This window comes from Helicoverpa armigera, chromosome 6, assembly GCF_030705265.1.
Source record: "Helicoverpa armigera isolate CAAS_96S chromosome 6, ASM3070526v1, whole genome shotgun sequence".
NCBI lineage: Eukaryota > Metazoa > Arthropoda > Insecta > Lepidoptera > Noctuidae > Helicoverpa > Helicoverpa armigera.
This window is the reverse complement of record NC_087125.1, coordinates 5847940-5874636: the sequence shown is the minus strand read 5'-3', so window position 1 is coordinate 5874636 and position 26697 is coordinate 5847940. Positions and strand designations below refer to the sequence as shown.

General features: G+C 39.4%; 1 protein-coding gene across 2 annotated transcripts in view; it reads right to left on the bottom strand.

Moving 5' to 3' along the window:
• Mib1 (mind bomb 1) overlaps positions 1-26697 on the bottom strand; it is a 115649-nt gene that overhangs the window by 64507 nt on the left and 24445 nt on the right. For both annotated transcript variants that reach the window (XM_049835712.2, XM_021328412.3), the window contains exon 11: positions 10513-10664. In XM_049835712.2, the coding sequence (XP_049691669.2) occupies positions 10513-10664 (152 nt within the window). The remainder of the gene's footprint in view (positions 1-10512; positions 10665-26697) is intronic.

Genomic DNA, 26697 nt, shown 5'->3' with positions numbered 1-26697 from the left:
TACTACTTTATCAATTGACCATGATGGGACAAATATTTATAAGGCTAGTCGGTCTGGAATTAAAAAACAGAAGATTATAGTTAGCCACTAGATACGGTTTATAAAGTATATGTAGAAGAAAGCGTTTTGCGTAATTAAACGTTCGGGCGGCAGCAGTTTATGTGACGATTAGTGAGCAGGGCGCGCAGAAGGCTCGGCCGTTTAATTTGCCGCTTCACTTGACACAATTCGACGCCTGACTCGGGGACAATCGCACTCGAAGCCCCGTCGACCTCCTTATCTCCCGCCGAGGTAATCTTTCCTTCCCTCGGCGGCAATAACTCCAAGTGGGCAGGATTACCTGCAAAGGGGCTTCGTAAGGCAACCACCTCTACAAAGGTTATCGATTTAAACAATGTGTGCACGCGTCACTTACTTCGCTTATTTATTTTCTCTTTTCGACACGGGTCGCAGGCTCTGGTTGGAAAGACGTTATTAAAACAATAAACTTTAGCTAAGTCGTATTACCTGACTCAGATACGCGTAACCAATAATATCACACTGAATTGAGTAAATACATAATTTATTCCACATTAACACCACTTTCTGATGTAGGAGATAGGTATAATATACATATCAAATATTTCAAATATGTCGTCATCTTTGTCTAAACATAAACTTCGAGGAATTTCAAAGTCTGTTTTGAACAATCAACCAAACATCTGTTTACATTATCATATTTTACACAAAAATATATTTTCTTGTTGAAATATAAAGTGATAATTTCATTTCGAAGAGAGAAACCTTAAAGTGTGCTCGGTACGAATCATAAAATATAGATGAATCGCTCGAGGTACCATTTGCAAATAATTTCGTTGGCATGTAAATCTGCGCACGTAAATTCCGCTGCTGTCTGCGCACGGAAATTGAATCGTTCGAGAACCATGCCAATATATAATTTTTAGCGAAATATGACCCGACCCATTTCGGGTCTACCTACCTACTTGAATTATGAAATTATTACTACCGCGTGGCATAAGAGCGAATAAAGCACTTAGCCACTTACAGTATTTGGATTTTTTTGTCACGGCTCAGGCTCTTTAATTTAATTTTGAACGTTTAGTATTTAAGTAGAAATAAGTTACTTAAACTTATTGTACACAGTACATATTACTCAGTTTATCAGTTTCCGAGGCTTATGTATGTGTGAAGTGGGTGGCCGCAGGCGACCGATGGCTAGGTTCTCTATGCGAGTGGTGGACGTCGTGGCAGCGGGGATATTTCAATTTGGCGGGAGACGCGACCCGAGAGGCCGCGCGCTCGCCGCACGGCTCGCTGAACCGTAAGCCCGTTGCGGGCTCCGCCAAAGAGCAAACACCGCCTCCGCAATCTTGTGCCACGTGGACCATGCCGAACACTCGACCACGACAATCTACTAGTACAATTACCCACACCCCGCTATCTACGAACAGAATACTGCACAGCACATGTGTCGTCTAACTTATGAATCGAATTCACTGATATATTGTCCACAAGTTATTTCCTTTCGCAGCAGAACTATGTAATGACTACGTTACTATGGTTATAATTATTTCATCCGATTGAATTATTGCAAATAGAATAGTTCTGCGCCAAACTCGTTTGTTGAGAATAACAATGAATTTGCGCAGCTCATAAATCTAGCAGGTGTGCGCCTGTTATTGAATAGACTCCGACAACGCGAGACTACAGTAGTGAGATATGTATGAATGATATAATTTTGTCTATAGACAGATCTTTAATCAAGATCATGAATGAAGGTATCTTTAGTAATTTAATTAAGCTGTAGAGTTGAAATACCAAGATTTTGTTTTATAAAATGTACTAAAATGACATATACTAATATAATTTATTTTGATACAGCAATGCTATGCGGCCAAACGTAGTATATTTTCCTGTCAACTTCTTTCTTTCAGAATGTAACGAACTGTGTAATTGGAAACAGCGATTGTTTGGACTCCGATGTCTCTGCGCATTATGTTTGAGTTCGATTAGTTTTTGTGTTGTATTTATTTTTAAATTGTGGATGCTTTACTAAGCTTACATAACGCACTCTTTTATTTCTAGTGTCTCCTGTAAAGCAAATATTTTATGTAATTGGTTCTTTGCTTTACTTGCTAAGCTTTGTCCCAATAAGCTCATATGCGCCGATAATATCATGCGTTACCGCAAACAAGATATGTCATATTAGAATTTTCGCTACCAATACTACCTACTTGGGTTCAGTCATGTGTTTTGAATAGCTTGATTTGTGACTTTTCCTTATGCGTATCCTTTTACGCCTTCGCATATCTGATTAAAAGAATATAGGTATATTCTTGGGCGGATACGTATTTACTACACGTTTTTGTATTAGCCTCATTTTAGTATAGGTAAATAACATGTAATTAAGTAAGAATGATTTTGGGCTTTGAGTTAAATATAGGATATTCCTGATAGAAAAACTAACTGGCAATGACTTACTTTTAACACAAATAACTGATAACAATAATGATTTCATTAATTTTTCAGCCGCATTTCATTTTTTAACAGAGAGTCTAAATAAATAGTCATATCAAGATTGTTTATATTTAGTTAAGTGCCTACTCAAATTGAGTATACGTATATAATTACTCAATCAATATAATTAAAATTACATTATACGTTATTTTTCGTATGGAAACAGATAAATGTGCGTTCGTAAAACTACAATAAATCCCCGAGTAATATAAACGCGCTGTCGACATCGGCGAGCGAGGCGTGTGGAACGCGCGGCGCGGCACGGCGCGGTGCGGCGCGGGGGCGGGGGGGACGGAGTGCGGCAATTTTTCTCTCAGCTGACAACATGATGTAACGCCAATATCGCACGCTGAGCGATTAAGCCGCGCACGCCGATATTTCAGACTTGCCCCTACTAACTGTCAAAGTGTCGGCGAGAACTCTGTATGCGTTGTACACTATACATGGTGCCGAGTTCGCTTTAAGCAGTATATCACAATTTACTATCTTCAGAGCGAAAACATAAACAAATCTTTTAGTTTTTCCATCACAAGAAAGTTTTGATGGAAAAATATTTCATACATGGATAAAGTAATGCGATATATGTGTAACATAAATAAGTTGTACAAATACTATCGATATTGCGGGTCCTAGATAAATTGCCCAGCAATCGAGCAGTAATCATGAGAAGGATTGTAAAATAGAAATAAAAGCAGCTAATCTCAGGAGAAGAACGTTCAGATCGGTTCAAAAGATAGTTGGCAAGTCGGATCACGCAGGGAGGCAATCACTCGATAATAAACGTGGAGCGAGTAGAGTGCGCCGCACTACGGCCGCACGTACTGCTGACGCCGTTTCCGGATGCATCGCCAGCGCCTCCAATTTCCATCTACAATATACCCCACCAACGACACCACGATCAATCTAAACATGAAACACTTTACTGATTTTAGAAACATCATTCGAACGAGTGCCGCTTTGTATCATGTCATACTGTCATCTGCGATATGGATAAATTGATAATACTTACCTTCTTACATTAAATTAAATGCATATTCTGATGGACTCTAATACAAATGACTTCTTGGCACTTTTATCTACGTACCCATAAATAACTAAGGGCTTGGACACGATCGCGTAGCGATGATAAACGACTCGGAGCCGGCGCCTGAGCGTCGGCCGCTGGCCGCGAAAAATACAACTGTCATCTTGACTGATGGTAAAATAACGCCTGCGTCATGCTCTGCTCTGCATGCCAACAGCTATTGTGCTCCTCTTTGTAGCCCTCTCCTTATTACAAGGATAACATAAAAGCGTGCCAAGCAAGGTGAATAACCATTCATATAAAAATTCATTATTTGCACGCAATAGCTACTTGTAACGCTCTAAACAAAATGTATGGTTTTTAATAAAAAGCAAGCAAGGTTATAAACAATTATGCAAGCCTAAGAATCTCGATTCGAAGGCTTAGTGACTATTTTAACTGATAGATATTACTAAACTCTAAACGGAAACATAGTGACTTATAAAAGTACAGAAGAAATCTCTGTTCTGAGGGAATACTGGTAGGTGTATTGTGAGTAATAAAACACGAACCAATTGATTATTGCTATTGCGGTCACGTCGTTCAGTTACTGTTTTCACGTCTGACGTAATAACGTTAGCAACAAAGTTATGGTACATACGTGACCCGTTAAAAGGTACCATTCTTTACTCCATCTCATCTCCGCCAAGATTCACTTGCGAGATCATATTTCTATAAATATCAATATAGTTAACGTTCGACTACAATCTATGGTTACTGCAGTAGTCCTCATTGTGCAGGAAAGGCTAGAATTCAATAAATACATGCGACTGGCTGATTATTTAAAAAACTTATGTTTTTAACTTAACGGTTGTTACTATGTATCCGAAATCCTATTTGAATAGTTCCCCGCTGTGTAGAATTAGCAAATGAATGGCACACTGACATCACAGTAAATGATGGCCGTGTCCGTTTCACTCTCGGTGCGAATATTTCATTAAGCGAGCTTTGTCAAGCCACGCCATGCATCATAGGCTACGTTTGGTCAAGCCACGTTGACGCCGTGATCCACTCAGCTTAGTAAAGATATTAATACGCGGCCTCACGTGCTATAGCGCACGGGTTAAAAACGACACCGCACTAATATTGGCCATTTTCATCGATGAAGGTGCAATCTAACTTTGTGGCCTTCGTGAAACCGGTTCATTTATATACCAAGCTGTATTAGCTGGCTATTGTACTGCTACGGATTGCAGACAAGTTATAGCCATGGTTTTATCAACGGTGTTGATTAAACTTTAACCAGTGTTTAAGTATGGCAACTAAGATTTTAAGTACTTGAAAGACCTGTCGGGAGTGTTAAACTAAAATAACAAACGTCTCAAAGGATCGCTAACACTATCTGCGACTAAAAGTTTGATATGTGAACGAGGCGCAAGGCAAAGTAAGTAGCGCAGTAGCGCGATGAGACGCGGCGGCGCTGCGCTCGGGGAGAGGGGGACGACACGTACCGAACTCCAGGCAAATCCGAGCACGCCACTCGCCAAGAGTTTATTACCTTCCTCATATTTACACAACTTGAGTAGGTGTTACTCGTCACCACACAACTCCCGAAAACTTTTGAAAAATGCGAGGTATAATAAAAATCCAAAAAGTATTTAGCCATCATTAAAATCATTAAAACAAGCATAACCATTGCTAATTGAAAAAAATAAGGTCTTTGTATAAAAGCAATACAGTCTTTTATTTACTTCTTGATAAATCTATAGAAAGGATGTAATGAATGAACAGAACAAATGACTTTAAGAAATGCGGGGCCAACTCGGGTGATTAAGTGTCTCATTTAAATGCAGTCTCCCAATGCGGACTTCTCAAACGCAAAGGGAGCCCGCCACTCGCGGAAAACGGAAGACGAGTCTCTTCACAAAAGGAAGGAGAGGTATTTAAATTAGCGTAGTCGCTGAAAAAGTGCACTAACAACATTAGCGAGTGGAACAATGGCAAGGCACACAAAGAGACGGAACACGCTGACAAAACCTTGTATGCGAGGGCGGGCTTCGTGTCGGCGCCGCGTGCAAATGCGCTACCTTATATATCATCGAACAAAGTTCTGCTTCGTCAGATGCTTCAGAGGAATTCTTCACTGTAAGATATTCCACAGAGCATCCCGCGGTTTGCTGGGGATTTCAGTACAACCAACAAAAGTTCCGCTTACCTAGAGCAAAACTTTTGTTAGTTGTTCATATACCTACACGGACACCCGCATTCTGGATCAAAACTTGCAGCAATGAAACATACCAGGTCCGCGTATTTGTCAGGAGTAAACATGGCAGGGTCATATATGGGGCTTCATGTGGTCTAACTTATGCACCAATTTTTGACAGAAAATACTTGATTGAATATTAATATTTAAATATTCTAGTTACAGCATTCTAGTCCATTATTTATCGCTACATACTCGCGATGCATTTAAAATGTTTTGTTTTTTACAATATAACTTACCAGATGTTTAATGTACTGTAGACTTTATTTAAATAGTGTAACCATAGTATGTATCGGTAAAGTATTTAACTAGACTATTTACAGATCATTAGTTAAATAAACTCAAAAGATCCTTTCCTGCCTCGCTTCTGCGCTGCTCAGAATCGCAACTATAAATGTTATTTTTCCAGACGCTGCGGTTGTAAGATATCTCTAAAGCTCAATACGGGAACTTGCACTATTCTCGATACAGACATGTACTTCTCTATAGTATTGTGTGCTATACATGTAGTTTTAAGCATTTCATAATTTAGGTAACATTATTTTCTTTAACTGTCCTCATATAGATGAAAATTAATGTATCAGCTTAATTAAAATGCAGCATAATGTTATGGACTATGTAAATGTTAAAATTATGCAAACAAGTTCCCATTGTACACGTGATATATAACATTTTTGATACCGTAACTTTGAATGTGTAATATGGGACAGCGGGACTATTGTTAAATATAAGTTTACAGACCAACAAGGTTAATCCGCCCAAACAAATTATGAACAACATTAATTATATCCTCTGTATCCGGCAACTTCCCGCAATAAGCAGAATGTATTAGTGTTATTTATCTTGGCTCGAAGCGCCAACAAAGTTTTAATTGCAAGCGCCGATACAATTTGCGTACAAATGAATTTATTCGCTGAATCCGTAGTGCAATCGTGTGCGGGCCGGGTGGTGGCGCGGGCTGCGCGAGCGCGCGGATTATCCGCGTGTGTAGAGCCGCTAATTGCGGGTAACGACGAGCCAACCGCCGCACCGCGCGCCGCACGCTCCCAGCGCGATGCACCTACCACCAAATCACCGCGCGCTACCCGATCGGTACATGCCGTACGCTTTCATGAATTTAAAATAAACCGTGCACTTTGTATTCCGCAACTAAACGTGAATGCTATCCTCTTTTGTATGAATAATATTCCTTGAACTACAAAGAGTTCAAAACAAAACGAATATACAGAATTAATACTATCTGAATTACAAAATAAATTAAAGGCCGAATAAATCTTTTAATCGTACTTAATTTTGGAGTGAATGCAAAGCGAATGTGAACGTAAAAATGTAAATGATTTAATTAAAAAAGGTGAAGTCTGAAACGATAGTAAGCACACAAGGGAGGCGAGGGAGGTGAACATCAGTAAAGAGAGCCTGCATTCGGGCTAGCGGAACTGGCACAGCAGTCGGTATCCGGCCTAACAAAAGGGTGATAGCGGTACGTGCGTAAATCAAACGTCGCACAATAACAGAGCCTCCCGCGACCGCCCGACCCTTCTCCATAGTCCCTCCTAGTTATAAGCCTCCCCGTGCCTCTATAGCCGTCGGTCGGTCCTCATAAATCTGTCACATTGAAATGTGCTCCGTTGCCGGCCAGTCGTGTGACGGACGCCGACGATATCTGTGCCAATAGGTTTTCAATGTCAGTGTACCCGCTGTTTCGATTTAGGAAACCCCAGTGGTTCATGAGACGCGTCCTCCCTATGTTTTGGCAACCCTTTGCGATAAGAGTGTATCATCAAAGCAACAATTTTATTAATTGAAATACCGTAGAACACAAACATGAATGTTAATATCTGAAGTAGGTGGTGGTGTATTGCGCGGTTCACGTGTTTACATCGCACACATTATTCTCGTGAGCTACACACCACTGAAGCAGTCGACGGGGCATTACATTTCTCGTTCGGATGGTACGATACCATCGTACTTCGCTCCACTCGCTGCAATTAACGCTACACAATGACCATATAAATCTTCTGTGAATGCTCTGTTCGTTCTATATTCCACGTAGGTACTTGTCGACGCAGTCCAGCTTATACTCCAGGAATGTACATTATTCGTTATGCCCAGTTAAACTCAAAAGCTAAGCAATACGAAATTGAAAGGAAACAAATGTATTACTATTTCTTTTTAAATATTATTTAAAATTATTAATGGCTGGGGTCCGTAGATTCGGTCGCATGGATTGAGGGCGCGTAGTTTAATCTTACCTATACGTCTCGAGCCTAAGAACAAACAAGCCGCGAGCTGAGATTACGCTTCGAATAAATCAATGTTACGACGCGTTAAAATATTTAAGCCCACGATTAATGCCAGACGCGGATACACGTCTTATCGAATGAGTGGCGGCGTGCGGCGCAACAAACGCAGATGGTACCCTACCAATAATATAATCGGTCCATCCCAAATACTTATCAATCAAATCATGCAATCAAGAAACGTACATATTGTGTTCTAAAACCTTAGTTCTTCTTCTTGTTCGTCGTTCTAAACTACTACACATACTATTATAATATTTCAAATCGAACATAAAAATATTTTTTTTATCATAAATGGGGCTTCTAGTCCAAGACTTATTTAGAATTTAAATAAAGAAATCAAAAGATTCCCATTGATTTTCATAAAATAATACAGAAGGTGAACAGATGACTACCAGACAAACTCAGCCATTATCAGTATGCCGCCAACGACGGAACGGTGGCTCAACCAAGCGGATTTATGCTACACATTTATAACTCACGATTTAAATGTGACACTAACCCTGATAAGGTTCGTAGTAACATTTTATGATTGCTATAGAGGATACGATCAAAGATAACAGGATATAATTGAGACACTAAATGTTATTAAAGCCACGTTAATACTGTTAAGATGTTTCCGAACCTAGGAAGACGGGTGCTTCTGATATAACGATATACTGGCGGAAGTAATAAAATAAAACGATTTTACATCTCCAGGGGGAAACGAACGTTTTTGTCGGATGGGAAAAGTCGCGAGCGACTTCTCATTCCACGATAAAATCAGGAACGTTTTACGACAATCTTCTATTCGATTACCTTCCGTTAAACAACAATCTTAAGAAAAAATCGTGCTCGGCGTTTTTTATATGTAAATTACGATCTAAAGTTTAGATAATTCGTTACGACTAATGCTTTTATTAAAACAAATACGTGTTGCAAACATATTAACAGAAAACATTGAGTCCCGCATTGAGGCCATTCTTTGTTGGGAATTTAAAGCAAAATACCTCGAGCAAATCGAAGAGGATCAGTGATTTAAAAGAAATCCGTGAGGGTCGGTGCGTCGCGACACGTTCTGTTGTTTGTAATATGCGACGTCGATGGACAGAGGCAAGTGTTGGAAGGCGGGCGAGGTGACTGCCGGCCGGGCTCTGTGCCGCCGCATAATGAACTGGTCACGTAGCCACATTTCGTATTATTTCCCTGGGACGCGTCACGTGACTTGAATAAATGTGGGCGGTCGTTGCGCGGGCCTCCGCGACTCCGGCGTCTCCTCGGACCCTCCACAAATAAACCGCTTTACGCACGATTCGCCAGCGGAGATTCATTATTCTAACTCTTACCGATTCATAATACATTACCAAAGTTTTCTTTTTCATGGATCAGTTTTATCTGACCACCCTTACCCCTGGGTTTACGGTCCAAAGATATAGAATGACTGGCCATTTAATTCCCCACAATAATAAAGTGGTTCTTTAACTAAAATTTAGTGGTGACGGAATTATTTAAGAATCAGCATAATTATTAAAAAATACATTTTACAATACTTCTAATTGCTTTTTTGTATATTAAAAAAAAACTAAATTATAAATAATTCTCAAAATATTCATTTGCGAGCCGTTGGGCAGCCCAGTAATTCTACGCCACCTGCTACGCCAAAAGCTAACGCTACGCCAATGGCTACAGCTACATGCTACGCGGCTACGAATCACGCTACACTGCTACACCTTTTGCTACCTGCTACGATTGTAGCGATCGTAGTCGTCCGAGACTTCTCTTTAGAAGCCAATCATAGCAGCTATTTAATTAATGTACCCTCTTAGTAGGGATTCGTTATTCATATTCGTTTTCCTTAATCGAGAACTACAAAATATTTTTCCCCTACTACTACAATCGCAGCTACGAGCTACGGAATTACGTAAGTATAAAACATATTTGGAAGTGCCTTTGATTGTGTTACTTTTTGTACTAGTGCTCATTCAATATAATGTACAACATAAATATTTTAAAAGCGAATATTATTTTGGTATCCTTTTTGATAAAACTTGCACAAATGTTGGCAGCAATAAAGCCATCACACAAGGCGTAGGCAACACATCCTCTCGGCGCGCGGTATTAGACGTGTAAGCAGTTTATTGTGAGGCAGGCTCGCTCATAACTACCCATTCTCGTAGGGATAATGTCGGACAACAAGCGACGTTATGTTTATTTCAGACAAAGTCCATGTTATAAAGGTCTCGTGCACAAGTGTGGCTGAATATTATCTTTGCACGAACATCTTGGATGTAATCAACGATCATGAGCTTGTTGTTATCATCGCGAAATAATTTCACGATCTAAAAAGTGTTACTTATAAGCTTTATGGAGCGTGAAAGTTTTGTGAAGGTTGTACTACTGACTAAGTAAGAAATAGTGATAGTTCCTGCCATAAAAATGTGAACATGTACCTTGGATTGCCGCGCAGAGCCGCGTGGTGAAGCGCGTTGAAGCCATTGTTATTCGTGAGCGTCATGTCGGCTCCATGCTCCAACAATAAAGTCAACATGTCGTCACGTTTCTTCGAAATGGCATCATGTAATGGGGTGTCGCCTTCTGAATCCTGTAAGAGGAAAATACAATTTATTAATACTTTGCTTACACGGCTTTACTCTGAGGGATGGTCGTAGCGCCTACGGCCAAATTAGGTCAGTATGCACTTTAATCTGTGGATAAAGGAGAGCCTGTGCCAGCTGTGGCGATATTCGCCTCCTGAATTATAAAGCACAGCCCATCTTGAGTATCGCGACAATTTTCTAAAGCATCAAACCGCTCGAATGAATAATTGAGGCGGCGGAGAAGGCGTTTAGGGCGTGGATTATGGCGACTTGCATAATTTATAAGCGTCTCAGAATGGCTGAAGCGCGCAGAGCGAGGCAAGGACGGGAGCGCGCGGCAAGGCGCGGTGCTGGGCGCGCGATATCAGAAAACGGTGTCGAGTTCAGTAATATAGGACGGCGGCGCAAAAAGCGCGGCTACCGCGTCATTATCATAATCACCAGTGCTGCGTGCCGCGACGGTGCCGCCCAAGCCGTTTTGCTTTGTGAACGTGCATTAAGAGAGCCGAGCGTTGTGCTCTGTCATTCCTGCAATTAATTTGCAAGACTCTGTAAGATGAGTGTTTTCACTTTGATGTAATAGCATTCAACTGGGGAAAGCCGTGCTTGTACTTTTTGGGTACAGAAAAGATCCTTTGTGAGAATCGATAAACAAACAGTGTTATTTTGTAAAATGAAGACTTAAACATTATGAAAATCCTTGAGTATAATTAATAACTTCAGGTAACGTTATATTCTCCAACAAAAGGAGAACACCTTTAGATTAAATACAGTGAGATAAATTTCAGAGCGCAGTCACAGGTATATCAGGGGGATGACAAAGCATCCGACACCATTCAGATGCAGTAATTCAGTGCAAGCTCAACCACAGACACGGGGTAATTCCGCGCAGAATAGCAGCATTAAATATTAATCGTATTGGCATATAGATGGTCATTACGGTCTGTAATTCATGCCATCGTGTTGCGGTGTATGCATTACATGCGCTACTAATTATATGATTGTTGATAATTTTGTGTACGATGTGTTGCTGTTTAGCACGCGCCTAATAACGTACTACTAATGAGTGTATATGAACGCGATTGTGCTAAATGTAGTTAAGAAGTAAATAATTTGAATAATTTGTAAATGAAGTAAGGTGGAATTATGACAATAATGTACTAAAATACATAAAAATAATATGTCCTCAAGTCATTCATCATGCAGATATTAAGAACAATTTAACCATAACACGTTGGTGCAGATAAGGCACCGCACAAGGTAAACACGCCTTGGCAGAAATAAGTGTTGAGGCGAAATAAGAAATTTGATTTACGCGGCAATATCCGCAGGTGCACGAGATGCACCCTGCAAGCCGCGCCGCGCTGCCATATAAATATCCGTACGAATATTATAGTTGCCTAGTTGTCGCGCCTCATAACACACGCCGTTCACACATTTTAATTCCAATCACAGAATGTGTGAACTGACAGCCTTAATCAGAAGTTATGTTAGACATAAAAGTGTATAATTCAGAACTGAATATTGAATTTAAAAATCTTTGATTTGATGTAAATTATACTAATTGTACTTGTAGTTTTAGTTTGCACTAATCTTACGTAAAAGAAAATGCAGAAATACAGTAAGAACGCGTACCATTGGCACGGCGCTAGGGCGATCATATAATAAAACAGAAAGCGACTCGGTGCCCGGACAATAAAAACAAAACAACAAGGTAATTACTCAAAGATAAGAACAACGCGTCGAGCACGAGAAGTGGCGAGGCGTGCGGCGGGCGGCGGGAGGCGGCTGATATCGCACAGCTTCTTACTAAGGTTAAAAATTCGTTAGCCTTGATTAAAACGTCTGCTCGTCGCCTTCTGTGGATGAACAAAGAGCCGGCTTATCAGACGAATTAATACACGAAACAGTAAGAATAAAGCTCTTCCCTAAAACAACCATTAAAAGGCAGCGACTGTTAATAATAAATTTTGTAAAGTTAAAGTCGTAGCGGTTAATTATGATTTTGCCTACGTTAATTGAAAATAAAAAATCGGTAAAAAAACTTTTAAGTTAAACGGTTTTATCTTATGTGCACTGAAAACTAGAAAATAAAAACTGTTACTGGTCGTCCAGGTCATATTAGACTAAAATAAAAACGTGGGGCCCATTACCTAACTATTGCTGTAATACTTTCTTCTAGAGGTATAATAGGTGTGGATTTCTACTTACTATAATCGTAACTGGAGATTTTGACAATCAATAAATCAGCCGTAGCGGCTTCACCGGCGAACGCCGAGCTCACGATCTACCAAAGTATAAAGATATGCTTTGCCATAGGTAGGATTTCAGAGGGCCCCACGTATTTTATCTAATATGACCTGGACGTTTTATGTTTTTCTAGTTTTCAGTGCACATAAGATAAAACCGTTTAACTTAGTTTTTACCGATTTTTAAGAAAATGCCTACCGAATATTCCTCATTCTATATAGGGTCAGCAGAGGAGTGCCAGACTCTTACTGACTAAAACCGTTGTGTTTCGTCGTAGGCCTAGGGACAGATCATACTACAGTATACACCCATATTGAGGGGTTGTGGAAAATATGTAATCCGCCATTTTGTACCGGCGGCCATCTTGGATTTACAATGTTATTGATATTAGTATATTGTATTGTCATCGGAATTAAAGGTGTGTACCAAATTTCAGATCAATCTGACAACAGCAAGGTACTTAAATTTGAATTACTAAATTTGACCCAAGAATAAATAATAAATAAAAAAAAAAAAAAACAAACAGGGTAAGCTAAATAAAACCGTTTAATAAAGCGTAGGTACATAAATTCAGTAGGTATTTTGTTCAGTGTATAAAAAATCTTCGCAAATAACGGAATTCAGTGGTATCCAGGCGAAACTTCATCATTGACGAGGCAGAAAGAAAACAACTAATTGTTTAATTCCAAGCCATTAAGTCGAGTATTACGGTGGATTATTCACGGGCCATATACCGCAGCATCAGCGCAGGCCGCGGCGCGTACCGGCGCGCCAACGCCACCGCGGCCGCCTCCGACGTTATATCTAGTTTCAACACTGTTTCGTATTCACGTCTAATCATCTTTATTATATACCTACAACTTTTCTTTATTTTGTAGTTAATTACTTTTTTGTATTATCACAAAATGTATAAGTTTATATAAGAGAAGGTAAATCCAGTACAGGTTTTTAGCCGAATCCTACATTTTATATTGCTAATCACAATCTGATTTTAATATGAACATGTGAATAAAAACATTTAAAAGGACGTCTTACGGATCATCGGTATTTAGATATATGAACACACTTACGTAACTACTCGTAATATCAAAAGTGCACAAGTGAAACTACTTTATTATTCAATGGCAGTTATTGTAGTCAAATGAAAATCTACGTTTCACAATCGGCATATCGCGTTAAATTGCCAACGCGGAATATTTGATGTAAAAATTTAAACGAGATAAAAGTTGTTTGTTTTTCGTCAACGTTCAATGTGCGAGTACAAAATAATTGAATTAATTTGCCGGTCCATGTCGATAACAGATATATCGACAGACTCACTAAATTACATATTGCGGATTTTGCCAAACAGACTGCACCCTCATAAGTCGCCTTGATTGATTGAGCGGAAATAAACCCAGGTTTCGGTTGAATCCAAGTTCACTCACTCATGGCTATTATATTACGAAATGTACGAAACACTAGTTCTGCCACGCACCATTCATTACTTATAAATACAGTTCATAACGACGACAAGCTTCTGGAAAGCTTCATAAATTGTGCAGTCCATTAGTGTTCCGATATCTCACCAACGCAATTCTTTGTTATTCAACTGGACCGCAACCGCGGCGAGAGCTATGCTTTAGATATCGGAAAACGCTAATGTACTCATCGAGATTTAGCGCTGAGCGGTACTCCGCCGCCATGCCTCGCGCAATAGTAATATCAACCACCGCTGTGCATTATTTACAGTGTACGCGAATACCAGTCGTCCCTAGCGGAAAATAATATTTCATAAATTATCATATTCTTGTAATTAAACTTACACTTCGTTTACTTTGTGATAATGTGGCCATGAAAATGGACTTAATTATAATACCAAAACTGATGATATTTTTTGTTTAGTAGAAAACAATTCCCATTTTTATACTAAAAATACATCGCAGCTAGATAGGTAGACGCGTAAAATATTTGGATCCCCGATTTCAATAATAGTTGTGGAACTATCGATAACAGCGCTGTGAATATTGGAGAAGGAAAGTATTTATTAGGTGAATATTGGCCCGATGCGAGTGTGCGACATTACGGTGCGAGGATAGTTTTTCCGTCCTAACGCTGCGGCCGACGCACAGGTGTCGGTAATGTGGCACAAATCGCGATTCGGCTCAAAAACATCAACTTTGTTATTTCATCGGAATATAATAAAACAAAAGCTTTGTCAAGCGCTGACTATTTGTTTATTTGGCAGACTAGTTTTAGGTAGATATAACGATTGATACAACACTTTAATTTACTAGTATAACGTCGACCCAAGACCTACCGTATTGTACCATATTATTGTAATGTTATAAGAACTACATACACAGCTGTATGTAATTTTCATGACGCTACGATCCTTGAAATATAGTTACATCGAATCAGATGAATAGCTTGGATAATTATGATTCTTAACTAGACTGTAAATTATTTTACTTATATTTTATATGTAAAGGTTAAACTATCTACGTTATAAGTACAAAAGGTGAGTGCCGAAGAAAGAAACCATAAAATTTCAGGTGACGTCGGCCCTTCCATAAATTTATCGACAGCTCGTGGTAACAGGCAATAAGGAAAATATTTATGAAGTAGAACAGCGCCGGGCGCGATTTTCATTAGCTAATTATTTGCCTACCGTTCTGGCTAGGACAACGTCGGACCGTTAAAAATATTCTCTGTGTCTGTGCAGTAGGAAGATTTCAATTTCACCAAATGAAGGTATGAGATAGTACTAAACGAAGCTCAGGTTTATGATTTACCTTGCAAAGTGCTGTTCATTTGGGACTTACGACACTATGCATCACGTTTAGTAGAGCTCCCTCCATGCTAATTGGTACGTTTAATTGAACGCCTGTTTCAGTCATTAACGCACAGGACAACAGTTTATTGGCAGCAGCTCGACGTCCGAACATACAGATCGGGGCGCATGTCGCGCTACGTAGCGCTTATCGAAATGTTGCCATCTACTGGCGTAGCAGTCTGTGACACGTAGCGTTTCGTAGCGCAAATACGAAACATTAGTTTATGCTCCTATGACATATCGAGTTTTGTTTACGCTATGTCATGTTTCCATTTCGTTGTACAATAGGTACATCGGTTGTTTATTGAGGCTTCCAGTTGAAATTCAGAATTTAAACAAATTACGCCATTTTTAAACGTTGAATGTTTTGTCAAAATATTTTAGGAAATATCATTCTTTCTGAATGTGACACGACCAATAAATCGTATAATGGTGTCGTAAAATTTCGGCCGTATTATCTTGGGAAAACCCGGCTATTTTACATTCACCTGCGAGGTTTCCCTCCACGTCCAATTTATGTTAGTGGGCACAAAACGAACGCTGACAAATGTGGAAATAAAATGAACATACGTTTTATCTCTACGCTCACGGAGTCGGTTTTCGAGCTCGTGGCGGCGTAGGGTGAGCGCGGGTGGCGGGGCGAGCGGAGCGGCGCGAGTGAGGGCGCGGGCGCGAGATGTGGACTTTTCACCCTGCCGAGCTTGGGAGCGGCGCGCTTCATAAGAATCCACCTACACTCGAGATATAACTGACAAAGAATCACCCGATAAGATGTCGATTGTGTTAAAAACCAATATCGGCTAGCTTTAAATAACCAATACCTACATGATTTTCTTTTATTAAGTTCTCTGCACTTTAATTTGGTTTCTAGTTTTTGCATATTACTGACAGTATCCCGTTTATTAATTAGTTACACTGATGGACTGAACGGTGGACAAATCAATCAGTATAATTTTGTTACCCATCATCATGCAAATCTTTTTAATACGTGTGTTTCTACATTTATTCAAACAGTAACAGTAACTCAAAACGGACAAAAAACTATTCTATTCTAATCACCAAAAATGTATCGTTAGACGGTATGCAATCATACCGATTTCATACGATCAAAAGGTTGAGGTTTCGGCTTCTGATGAAAGTCAATAAATGAATTTTTCTCTTAAAAAGGTCATAAATGACCACCATGTGAATTAAAAGAAAATGATATCGCCACAAATTCCCATCTTACATTAATTATGAAACGTCTTAAAAGCGTCCCCGGACTTTCCAACCACTCGCGTAGTTCTTACTTAGATACGGTACGACGACGGACGAAACTAAGTGGAACTTTTCCCAGGTTGGCGCATATAAAAAGAATTTTTAAAAGATACTTCACATCGTAGTTGCGAGCAGACTTTGAACTTAAACTTTACATATACATATCCATACATCACAGGTATTAAATTAATTAAATACTTACGAGCCTTAACAACTTCTTATTTTTTTATGACACCTTTCCTTACCTCATTTCAAAAACAAAAAGATTGTAAAGAAGCAACATAGCATGAATGAGTGGCCCAAAGTTTTTCTTTCTTATCGATTCCTAACCTCGCCTCCGACCGACAAAGTATAAATTGATGTGAGATAATATATTTACTACTTTATTCGCCACGCGGGACGACATACAAAGCTCTTAATTTGGAGAGGGTGGAAAGATAACGAGTAGCAACGAGAGGCATTTAATACATACAGGTGTATGGGAAGTGAGCTCGCAGTGAGACGGAGCCCGCGCCGTAGATAAATACATCTCCCTCCCACACCAGCCCGCTTCGACGCACACTTCTGATAACCGCGCATATCGTAAAACTTTATTTACCGCCTCCACTCCAATTTGTCTTTGCGAAAGTTCCCAACTCAGATATGACGATAACTTTCAGTTGTTACGTATAAAGAAACGTCCAACCCAATCTACGCGTAGACACGCTTGTTGGATATTTTTTCTGAGATTTTATTTATTGACTTAGGAAGTAACGCTTCGATATTGCCATTATTATGAGTAAGTATGGTTAGTATCCAGAATTCATGCAACCTTTTTTCATGCATTAGATAGGTACTGTTATTTAAGATTTTTTGTACAAAAAAGAGTCTTATTTTTCATCTGGTTTAATTTACTGTAATAACACAAAAGTGCTTTCGCGCCCGGTGAGCTATTTCCCATAGTCCCAGAGTAATTACACGGCGCGACTCACAAAGGCCGCGAGGCCGAAGAGCAGGCGCGCACTAGGCACAGTTGCAAAGTGTCTAATGCATTGCCAATATGTACTCTCAACTCGTCTGCACACTCGTCATTCCTTTTATTACACCTAACGTGTTCGTTTGATGTTTAATAGAAGAATCCAAGTTATTCTGTTAGAATGTATTTGTTCCCACGACTTGTCCTAACAGTATCTACCTAGGCGATAGGTGGCACTAAAGCCGATTATAAGCCTATCGTCAAGTACATTTGTGCTTTCAGTCATCATGTTGGCTTTCGCGTTCCATTGAATTGAAACCGTTTGAATGAAATGAAAAAAATAAACTGAATTGATCTCGCTTGTTCTTCAAATATTTCGCTCATAAATAAATTGCTCGTTAAAGAAAAGTAACAGAGTGCAGATAAAAGCTATAAAGCTTAAGTAACTTTAATTGAACGAAGAACAGTTAGAGTTTTCGGGAGGTATAATGACTGTGGAGGCATTAACGTATAGCTATGATATCTGAAGGGACATTTCAGAAGAACCGTCAAGAACAATTCTTATCCGATTTTTAAATTGTGAAATAAGCAATGACTAGTTAAGCATTGAAATAATTAATTATTTCCGTGTTCAAATAAATGTTAGTGTTAACGAAGAGATAGAAGATTATAAGTACATTTTATTGTATAAACCTTATCAAAATTCATGTAAATTTTTATTTTTAGCCAATTTAAACATAACTTTATAAAGCGACTGTGTCGTATAAATAGAAACATTAAAGGCGTTATCGTGCGGAGCTGTGTGCAATCACGATGTCTTAGCGGCGCGGCACGAGGACGACCGTGGCGTGCGCCTCGCACCCGCTGTCCTAATGAAGCCGTAACGAAGCGAGCAATGGGAAAACCAACACCGGCTCACACCGGCACAGCTGTTCTTATTGTTATCATCTCTATATAGAGGGCATTTCAAAACAATACCCTTTCTCGGAAAATTACTTGAGATTCAAAGCTCCTTAAGTGAATTCTGAAAATAAGCATTGATTTTATTGCTGGTTTTCTGCACAGATTATTCTAGCATACACTTTTAGATCGCTAGTATAACAAGTGTTAACGCGCAAAAAGCACGGCAAAAATAATGACACAAGTGGGATTAACTAAAAAGCAGATTCAGATCACGGCTACGTTAACCAGCGCACGAGTTCGATATTCGGCTGATGGCCCCCGCGTTGCCCGGCCATGCCGCACTCCGTACTTATAATCTAATATTCGCAATTTACGAGGATCGCAGAAGGGTTCCGCTGGGAGCCATAGCACTGTCATCGCGCACGTACCTGCCGCTTGCACTTACCCCTGGCGTTATCTATATCTTTATACACTTTTAGGAAATATTAAGGCTTTACTTTGATTATAAAAATGTTGTTAAGTGGTAAGATATCTTGTTTGTAATTTAAGACTTTAGTGATGGATGTATTTTTTTTTATTACATAGTCTTTGTTGAAAGATAAATCACGTTTTTACTCGTGCATTGTATTTTTAACAACATGATACAAGCAGTGGCAACGTAACATCTAAAGATTAATGATGGATAGTGTTGTGGGAAGAGAACTATTACTAGATGTTCTAACAGCCATTGTATGTGACGCCGGTATCTGATACTAAAGCTCCGGCACAAAGTCTTCCCCGGATCTCGTCACACTTAGGTAAATCTCCAATATCCGTAGCTATCGGCTTCGGAAAAGCCACATGCATGAATATAGTTCCAATGTTACGTATGAATAAGGCATATCAGATTATCATTGTTTCAGGAAACTCTTACAGAATATGTAAACACATATTTAGCATTCATGGAATTATTTTCCAGATAGGAAAGCTAGTTACATCATGAAAATAAAAAGTTAATGCAATTACAAAATACAGCGACAGAATTATCAGTAACGTAAACATTTTTGCTGGCTCTACTCTCTACATCTAAGCACCGTATACTTACGTATACATAGAACAAACAAGCTGAATATACATTTTTAGAATCTAAAATACATTTTGAACGACCTTTACAATACGAGCACACAAACAATACGAGATAACAAGCGGTCGTTCACGTTCAAATTCAAAATAGCCCCAAAGTAAATGTAAATACAAAGGCGTAGTACAATAAGAGGTCGGCGGCGACATATTTACTCAAATTTGAATCCGGGACGTGAGGAGTCAGTCTATTACGTGACCTTTAATATGATTCAGGGGAGCGGGCAGAGTCGCAGCTAGCAAACTAGTTCCTCTGCCCGAATCGTTACTCGGAGCCCGGGGCGGGGAAAGATCTATAAATTACTGGAACGACAACTCGTTCCGCGCCAGATAAAGCTACGCCGCAAAACAATGCTCCGGACGAATGCTTTAGTCGTTAGCAAGGAGAATCGTACATCTTTATGAACTGTTTACTCGTCGGATTTTGAATTGTCTCCCGTAATTGTCGTTACTGTTCTTTTGTCCGGAATTTCAACAGCAACTACGGTACAGACACCCGGTCATTACTTATTTATAGCTTTAAAGTCTACTTCAGTCGTCAGTCCGTAGAGGATAAATACTTTTCTGTAACTCACGACTATCCCCAATTTTGTTTCAGAATTCACGTTCAAAGGCGAACGTTTCTGAACTTCCAATAATTTAATAAAGAAAGTTTAGGAAGCGTGCGTGGCTGGCACGCTCGCCGCAAAAAGCCGAAAACTTTGATTCAATTAAAACAGAAAGTTGGACGAAGAAGTTAGGAGCGCGCCCGAAAGTGTTCGGTCGGGTATCGCGCAAGGCGGCAAGCACAGCGCGGCCGGCGCGTGGCCCGGCTGCAGCCGAGGCGCTGTCGGCGCACTACCAACACTAAATCAAAACTTAAACTCAGTTCCGCTAGTTCGCGAACGTTTATTGTATATACTACGGATTTATGTAAAACTAGCTTAACTGTGCATTTGTACTTACGGAAATTTATTAGCTTTGTGTTAATGTAAATGAAACTTCTCACTGGACAGATTTTGAGCAAAAAAAGGTGTCGGGTCCGGTGGGACACTGCCGCGTAGCCTGTGAAAGTCGCTGGTGGGGAATAAGGGGTGACGAGCATTGTTATGCAAATTGAGGTCGTTATTTCGCTACGAGTGAGGAAAGAGCGCGACAGCGGCCGCCCTGCCTGCACCCCGCGAGTGCCCCGCCCGCACACCGCAACGCGGAAGACGCTTTGCATAATTGCTAATACAAAGTACGTACATACAGAAGCACAGCAAATACAACCGTGCGTGTCGCTTTAATGCTCAAAGATAATGCAAGCAATACCAGTATTCTAGCTTTTCCCTTTCAACGTAAGGGGAACTAAAAAACACAAATAGCTATAATTTTATGGTTCCGTAAGGTAATCGGCAAATCAACGTCATTTGAAAAACGACCAACCAATCCTATATTATCCGCTATTTTCTGCCCCTGAGATAGATGTAAGAATAAAATATCAAGAAAACCACAAATGATTCATTGTACCTCATATTCCTAATACAATAATGTTACGACGGTGCTAAAATTTCTCTTTTTCTTTAGTTAACACAGGGCTGTGAAAAATCTACTGTCGTTCTTTACGTGCCAACTGGTATACAGTCACAAATTGGCGTGCTTAGTATGCGATGCTGAGGGACTCGTCATTAATCGACATTATATGAAACTATAGCTGTTCGCCACGGTTCCACTCGCCTCCTGAGTAAACTACTTTCCTTACCCGAATAAAAAGTGGTATATTCCCAGGCTATTAGGCCGATACGGTGTACCAAATCTACCTATATCAGATTAGTAGTTTTGGCGTGAAGCATCAAACAGACAGACAAACTGACAGTTACTTTCGCATTTACAGTACATAAGTAATACTTGTTCATCGATAAATAACAACCAATAATACAAAAACTATAAAAACTAACTTCTTAACAATGACGTGCAAACTATTGCGTGATTGCTTCCAAAATGAACCTATTAATGTGTTCCTCTCAGTTGTTCAGTCTTAAAAACTATTTAAACTATGCTTTAATAAATCAACTGTATAAATTGTTGTGTGCGACAAGGACTGTTTTAATGTCTTTACTGTGTAAAACTTTATTCGTAAAGTAGGCGGCGCCACCTCGTGCTAACGTTATAATAAAGAGTATTCTCATAAAGCCTTAATCTGGACTAAACGCCGTGGGAGATCATTTTTCACTGCGTAATCGACAGAATTTTTTCTGCCTTTCGCTAAAATTACTAAAGTTGTAGCCATCATATTCATATTTTTAGCCGAATTATCCAATATAATAAGTTTCAAAAGAGTAAGAGACGACTTTTAAAAGGAAAAGTTCTGCGAAAGCACGTAATGGCTCATCCCGCTCACGATTCCTGCGCCCGAGGCGGAACAGGCGGACCGGCAGCGTCAAATAAGTTTCTAATTGCTTATATTACCAAGTTATATTCGCTCTTGGAAGTAATTAAGTCACGAAGTTAAAACCACATTCACGTATTTTCACAGAACTTAACAGATTTTTTCTCTCCAACTACAGCCAAAGAATATTTTCTAGCAGTCATGAATTAAAGCTTTCCAGTGCAAACGTGGAAACGAAAGCACTTTGATATAACTCAGCGGCAAAGGTTAGGTACCTCGCAAACCCATTGAAGCAAAGCGGTGAAATGCATCCGCGTGGAAAAGTCATGAAAAATACCCTCTCCTTTTTACGGTGTAAGCCTCTCGAAGAGGTGACAAAACGTTCGCTCGCGGCCTCCGGCTGCGGTGTAATAAAAGTGTCGTACACGTGGCATGCGCCCGCCTCGCGCTACCTGCATGCCGACTACCGATGCTCTTCGCGGAATAATAAAAACACCGTGAGGTTCTTACATATTGGAAATATTCCATCAGCCAAATGCATGAACTTATAGGAATTTTGCAACATTGGGTTAATAATTCTCCATTTGTAATTAGATTTTAGACAGAACCCATGAAACAGCAAACATAAAATCGTTTAAAACATACAAATAAAAATACATACTACGATATTGAAGTGTGAATAAGGATACTTAGATACAATATAATCGCCATTAAACAAGTTACAAAAAATATACCATAGAAAATTCTGTACAAAACTCGTGTCTAAAACGAGCTGTATAAAAATAATATAATGTTATGTTAGAGTGGGCAGACGCTTAAATTCAGGAGATATGAAGGAAATGTGTATGCTATTCTTGCTTTCAAGTTGGCAATAACGCGGTGGATATGGAGCGTGCTTGTGGCGTTACCGTGGCAGTAAATTAAGTACGGGCACGGGCGAGGGACGCGCGGCTCGCAGCCAGCTATCTTACACGAGGATCGTACACTATCTAACACCGCAAGCAACCAGGAAACCTTTTAATGTTGCAAGTGCACTTATATCAGTTTCCAGTTTAAACAGCTACACCGTGCGGTACCTAGCTACGTGTGTTATAAAGTTTGTTGTTTATTTGAAATTTGTTCTACTCCTGCATTATAAAATCCTTTTAGAAAAAGGGAAATTTAATTAAATGAATAGATTACTTCCGTAAAGATTTACACTAAAAAGGCACAATATTTTTACAAGAGGAAGACCATCTTCCGAGCAGAAAGAATTTATGGAGAGAATATAAAGAAGGGAAACTTAAATTTAGTGTATCGGTCTGCGAGTGTTTACGAGCCAGGCCCCTAAAATAAACAAACCGACAGTAAAGCACAAAGGCTGGGAAAAGTTCTGGGAAATGGGTACACGTTGTGTATTTCATCACTGTACGCTATGAGTAGGTACACACACACATAAGGTATTTAGTTTGCCTGATATACCTTTTATACAATTATGAAGGCAATGTTTCGTATGATATGACAATTTCTTTGTTGGCTATATAATTAATTCATCGCGCATCAATGTACCTTTCTAAACATAACACCGTACAAAATACATCCCGCAGTAACAAGAATATTTAACAATGTAAGGCCTTTACGCTCGTTTTGTGCCACGTATACCGAGGTGAGTAAAAACTAGAAGTTGTAAAGGGTTGTAATGGACACAATAGGGTGTGAGTTTGCGGCGAGGGGGTTGTGGCAGCGGCCGGCACCAGCGCTAACTGAGAATTGCTACGAAAAGGCAAAGTTACGTGCGCCCGAAAACTCCTAGCAACACATGTGGAAACGAGGTCAGGCTCCGTCAATACCACTAAACAAATAAATATGTTACGTGTATGAAAATATTAGCTTTGGCACCCAGTGATGAAACAAAAGCCGCATACCCTTTTTTATTTTGTGTCACATAATTAACCACGACCAAAATTCTAAACCAAACCGTATTTTACAACGCAATCAAAAAGTGCTCCTTATTAAACATACATTTATATCTGCGTGTGTTTGTTTAGTACAGCAAATACAAAAGCGTTAATGTTAATCGTAAAACGACAAATAACGAAGGGCTGTATGCGGAGGCAGAAACAAATTAAAACATTAACAATAGGTAATCCCCACGTGGCTAACGAGCTGGTCGCGTCATTATCACACGCCTCTGAAACTGGATTATTTTATTGTTATTATCGTAGTGTCCATTCATTGCCAGCGTAAATATTAGGCGGTATTATTACCAGCAAAATATTGAAATGGTCTCACGTAGATTTGGTATAATAAACCTTATCGTTATTATAATGCTCGTCTTCTTTATGGTTTACTTGACCAGCAAGTTTCAAATATATTCATTTTATTGCATGCATTGTCTAAATAGAACATTTATAAATGTCTAGGGAAAGTTATTATTTGAGTAACCTTTTTAAAGCAGAGACCAATTAGAAAAAAATCTTTGACAGCTGTTTTAACGATTTAGCATTTGGGCACCAAGTTTATCTGTGTGTTTCTATTAGTATATCTGTGCAACAAATAATAGTATTGTATTGTGTTCAACTCACAAGAAGAAACTAATCAAACAAAAAAGGAAATATAGGATGAGGGAAAATGTGTATCCATAAAAACGGTGAGTTAGGAGACGGCGCTAATGAGAGAGCATAAAGCGTGACGTCGTAAAGCCAGCGCATTAAGCGCCGCTGCCAGAAGCTGCCCGTAATCTATTCGTAGCTATTTTAATTAGCATCGTAGTAATAATAAAACGGGGGTGAAGTTTTTGTGGCATCTCGGGCGATGTTTCCCGAGGCGTGGTGTCGGAGCCGCCTGCCCGCCGCCGCGCCGCACAAACACACCAGCCTCCGACAACTCCTCGGTCGGGGAATACTTAAAACAACTTCTACTTTACTAAACTTGTAAAGTTCAGCTCGCTAAAACTCTAATGGAAATTATAAATACTAAAACCCATTTGTCGTAAATGGTACAGGAAGTGAGGTATCCAGTAATGTCATTACATATAGAAGTATACTTACTAAGTAATAAAAACTTAGTATTTTTGACCCGCCAAAATCTTTAAAAATTCATCCTTCGAGATACAACATAACAAACAACGTCCTTTCTGTGTGGATATGTTTACTTCGGCGGTAAACAACATTTTATCCACCAAAGCTTTTGTTACAAGTGCTCAACATTTTTGTAGGCGAAACTATGGTATTATAGATAAAGTTATACATGTATTCTATTATGTAGAAGGGAGGACTGTGACACAAAGAATATATTGCTCAACCTATGCGAAACTAAATAGAATATATTTGAATATGAATATGCCTATTTTCTATTCTACTCACCAAGAGTAAAGTATCGCGTGGGGTTTAATGTCTCAGTTTGCTCACGGCCACACTGCATTAATTTTATTTATGGTAGATAGGTATTAATAATAACGGGCACTATTAATTAATTTCCACATCTTTTATTACTTAAAAAGCAGAAATAAAATTAGAGCGTCTATTTGTGTATATTATATGATATTTTTATCCAAGTGTAAGAAGTAGTGCCCCTTGGATACATATGAACTTGATAATATTTCATCATTATACAATTATCAGTAAAGCTGCTGTTTATTTTAATAACATTACAGTAAACAAATGGTCAAGTGATTCGGCTCGGACGACAGTTGATACAATAAAAACAGAACGCCTACAAAAGCAGACGTGTACATAAAGCTGTAGTGTAGCTAGATAGCGACGGAACCAACGTTCCGTACCAAGAGGTTGGACATTAAAGTGGAGCGTATCTCTGTAAACTAAATCTAGCCGGGCACGGGCACGATAGCTCCACAATCGCTTTCCTACTACCTCTTGTTTCACGCACCGGCTGTGACTGTAGCGCTAGAATAATACTCCTCTCTTGGCACATTTTGCGGTATCACTATCTACCCGCTTTATATCCAATTTTCGAAAGTACTTTTATACTTCAGCTCTAGTTTTGGTTTATGATAGTTGAGGATAGCTTTGAATCGTTATAACACTGTTTAGGATTACTTATCTAAGTCGAGTTTCCATGTATATTTATATACATATATGGTAGGAAATATATGATCTTTTTCTACTTTGCAATTCGAAAAATAATTAGTATGTCGATTTCAACAAGAATCTACACAAACACTTAATCCATCCCCGCCGAGTTTTTCCGGACTCTTAAAATATTGTTGACTTGTACATATACCTACTATGTACATACGATTTTTGCGCATATTCTATACTGCCAGGTATAACCAGATGTTCGGGGATAATTCAAGTTTATGGCGGAAATACGCGTATTTCACGTTCAACGCATTTCATAAGGCTACTCTAGCGATACCTTTGTAATGCGAAATACTATTGCAGAACCTTT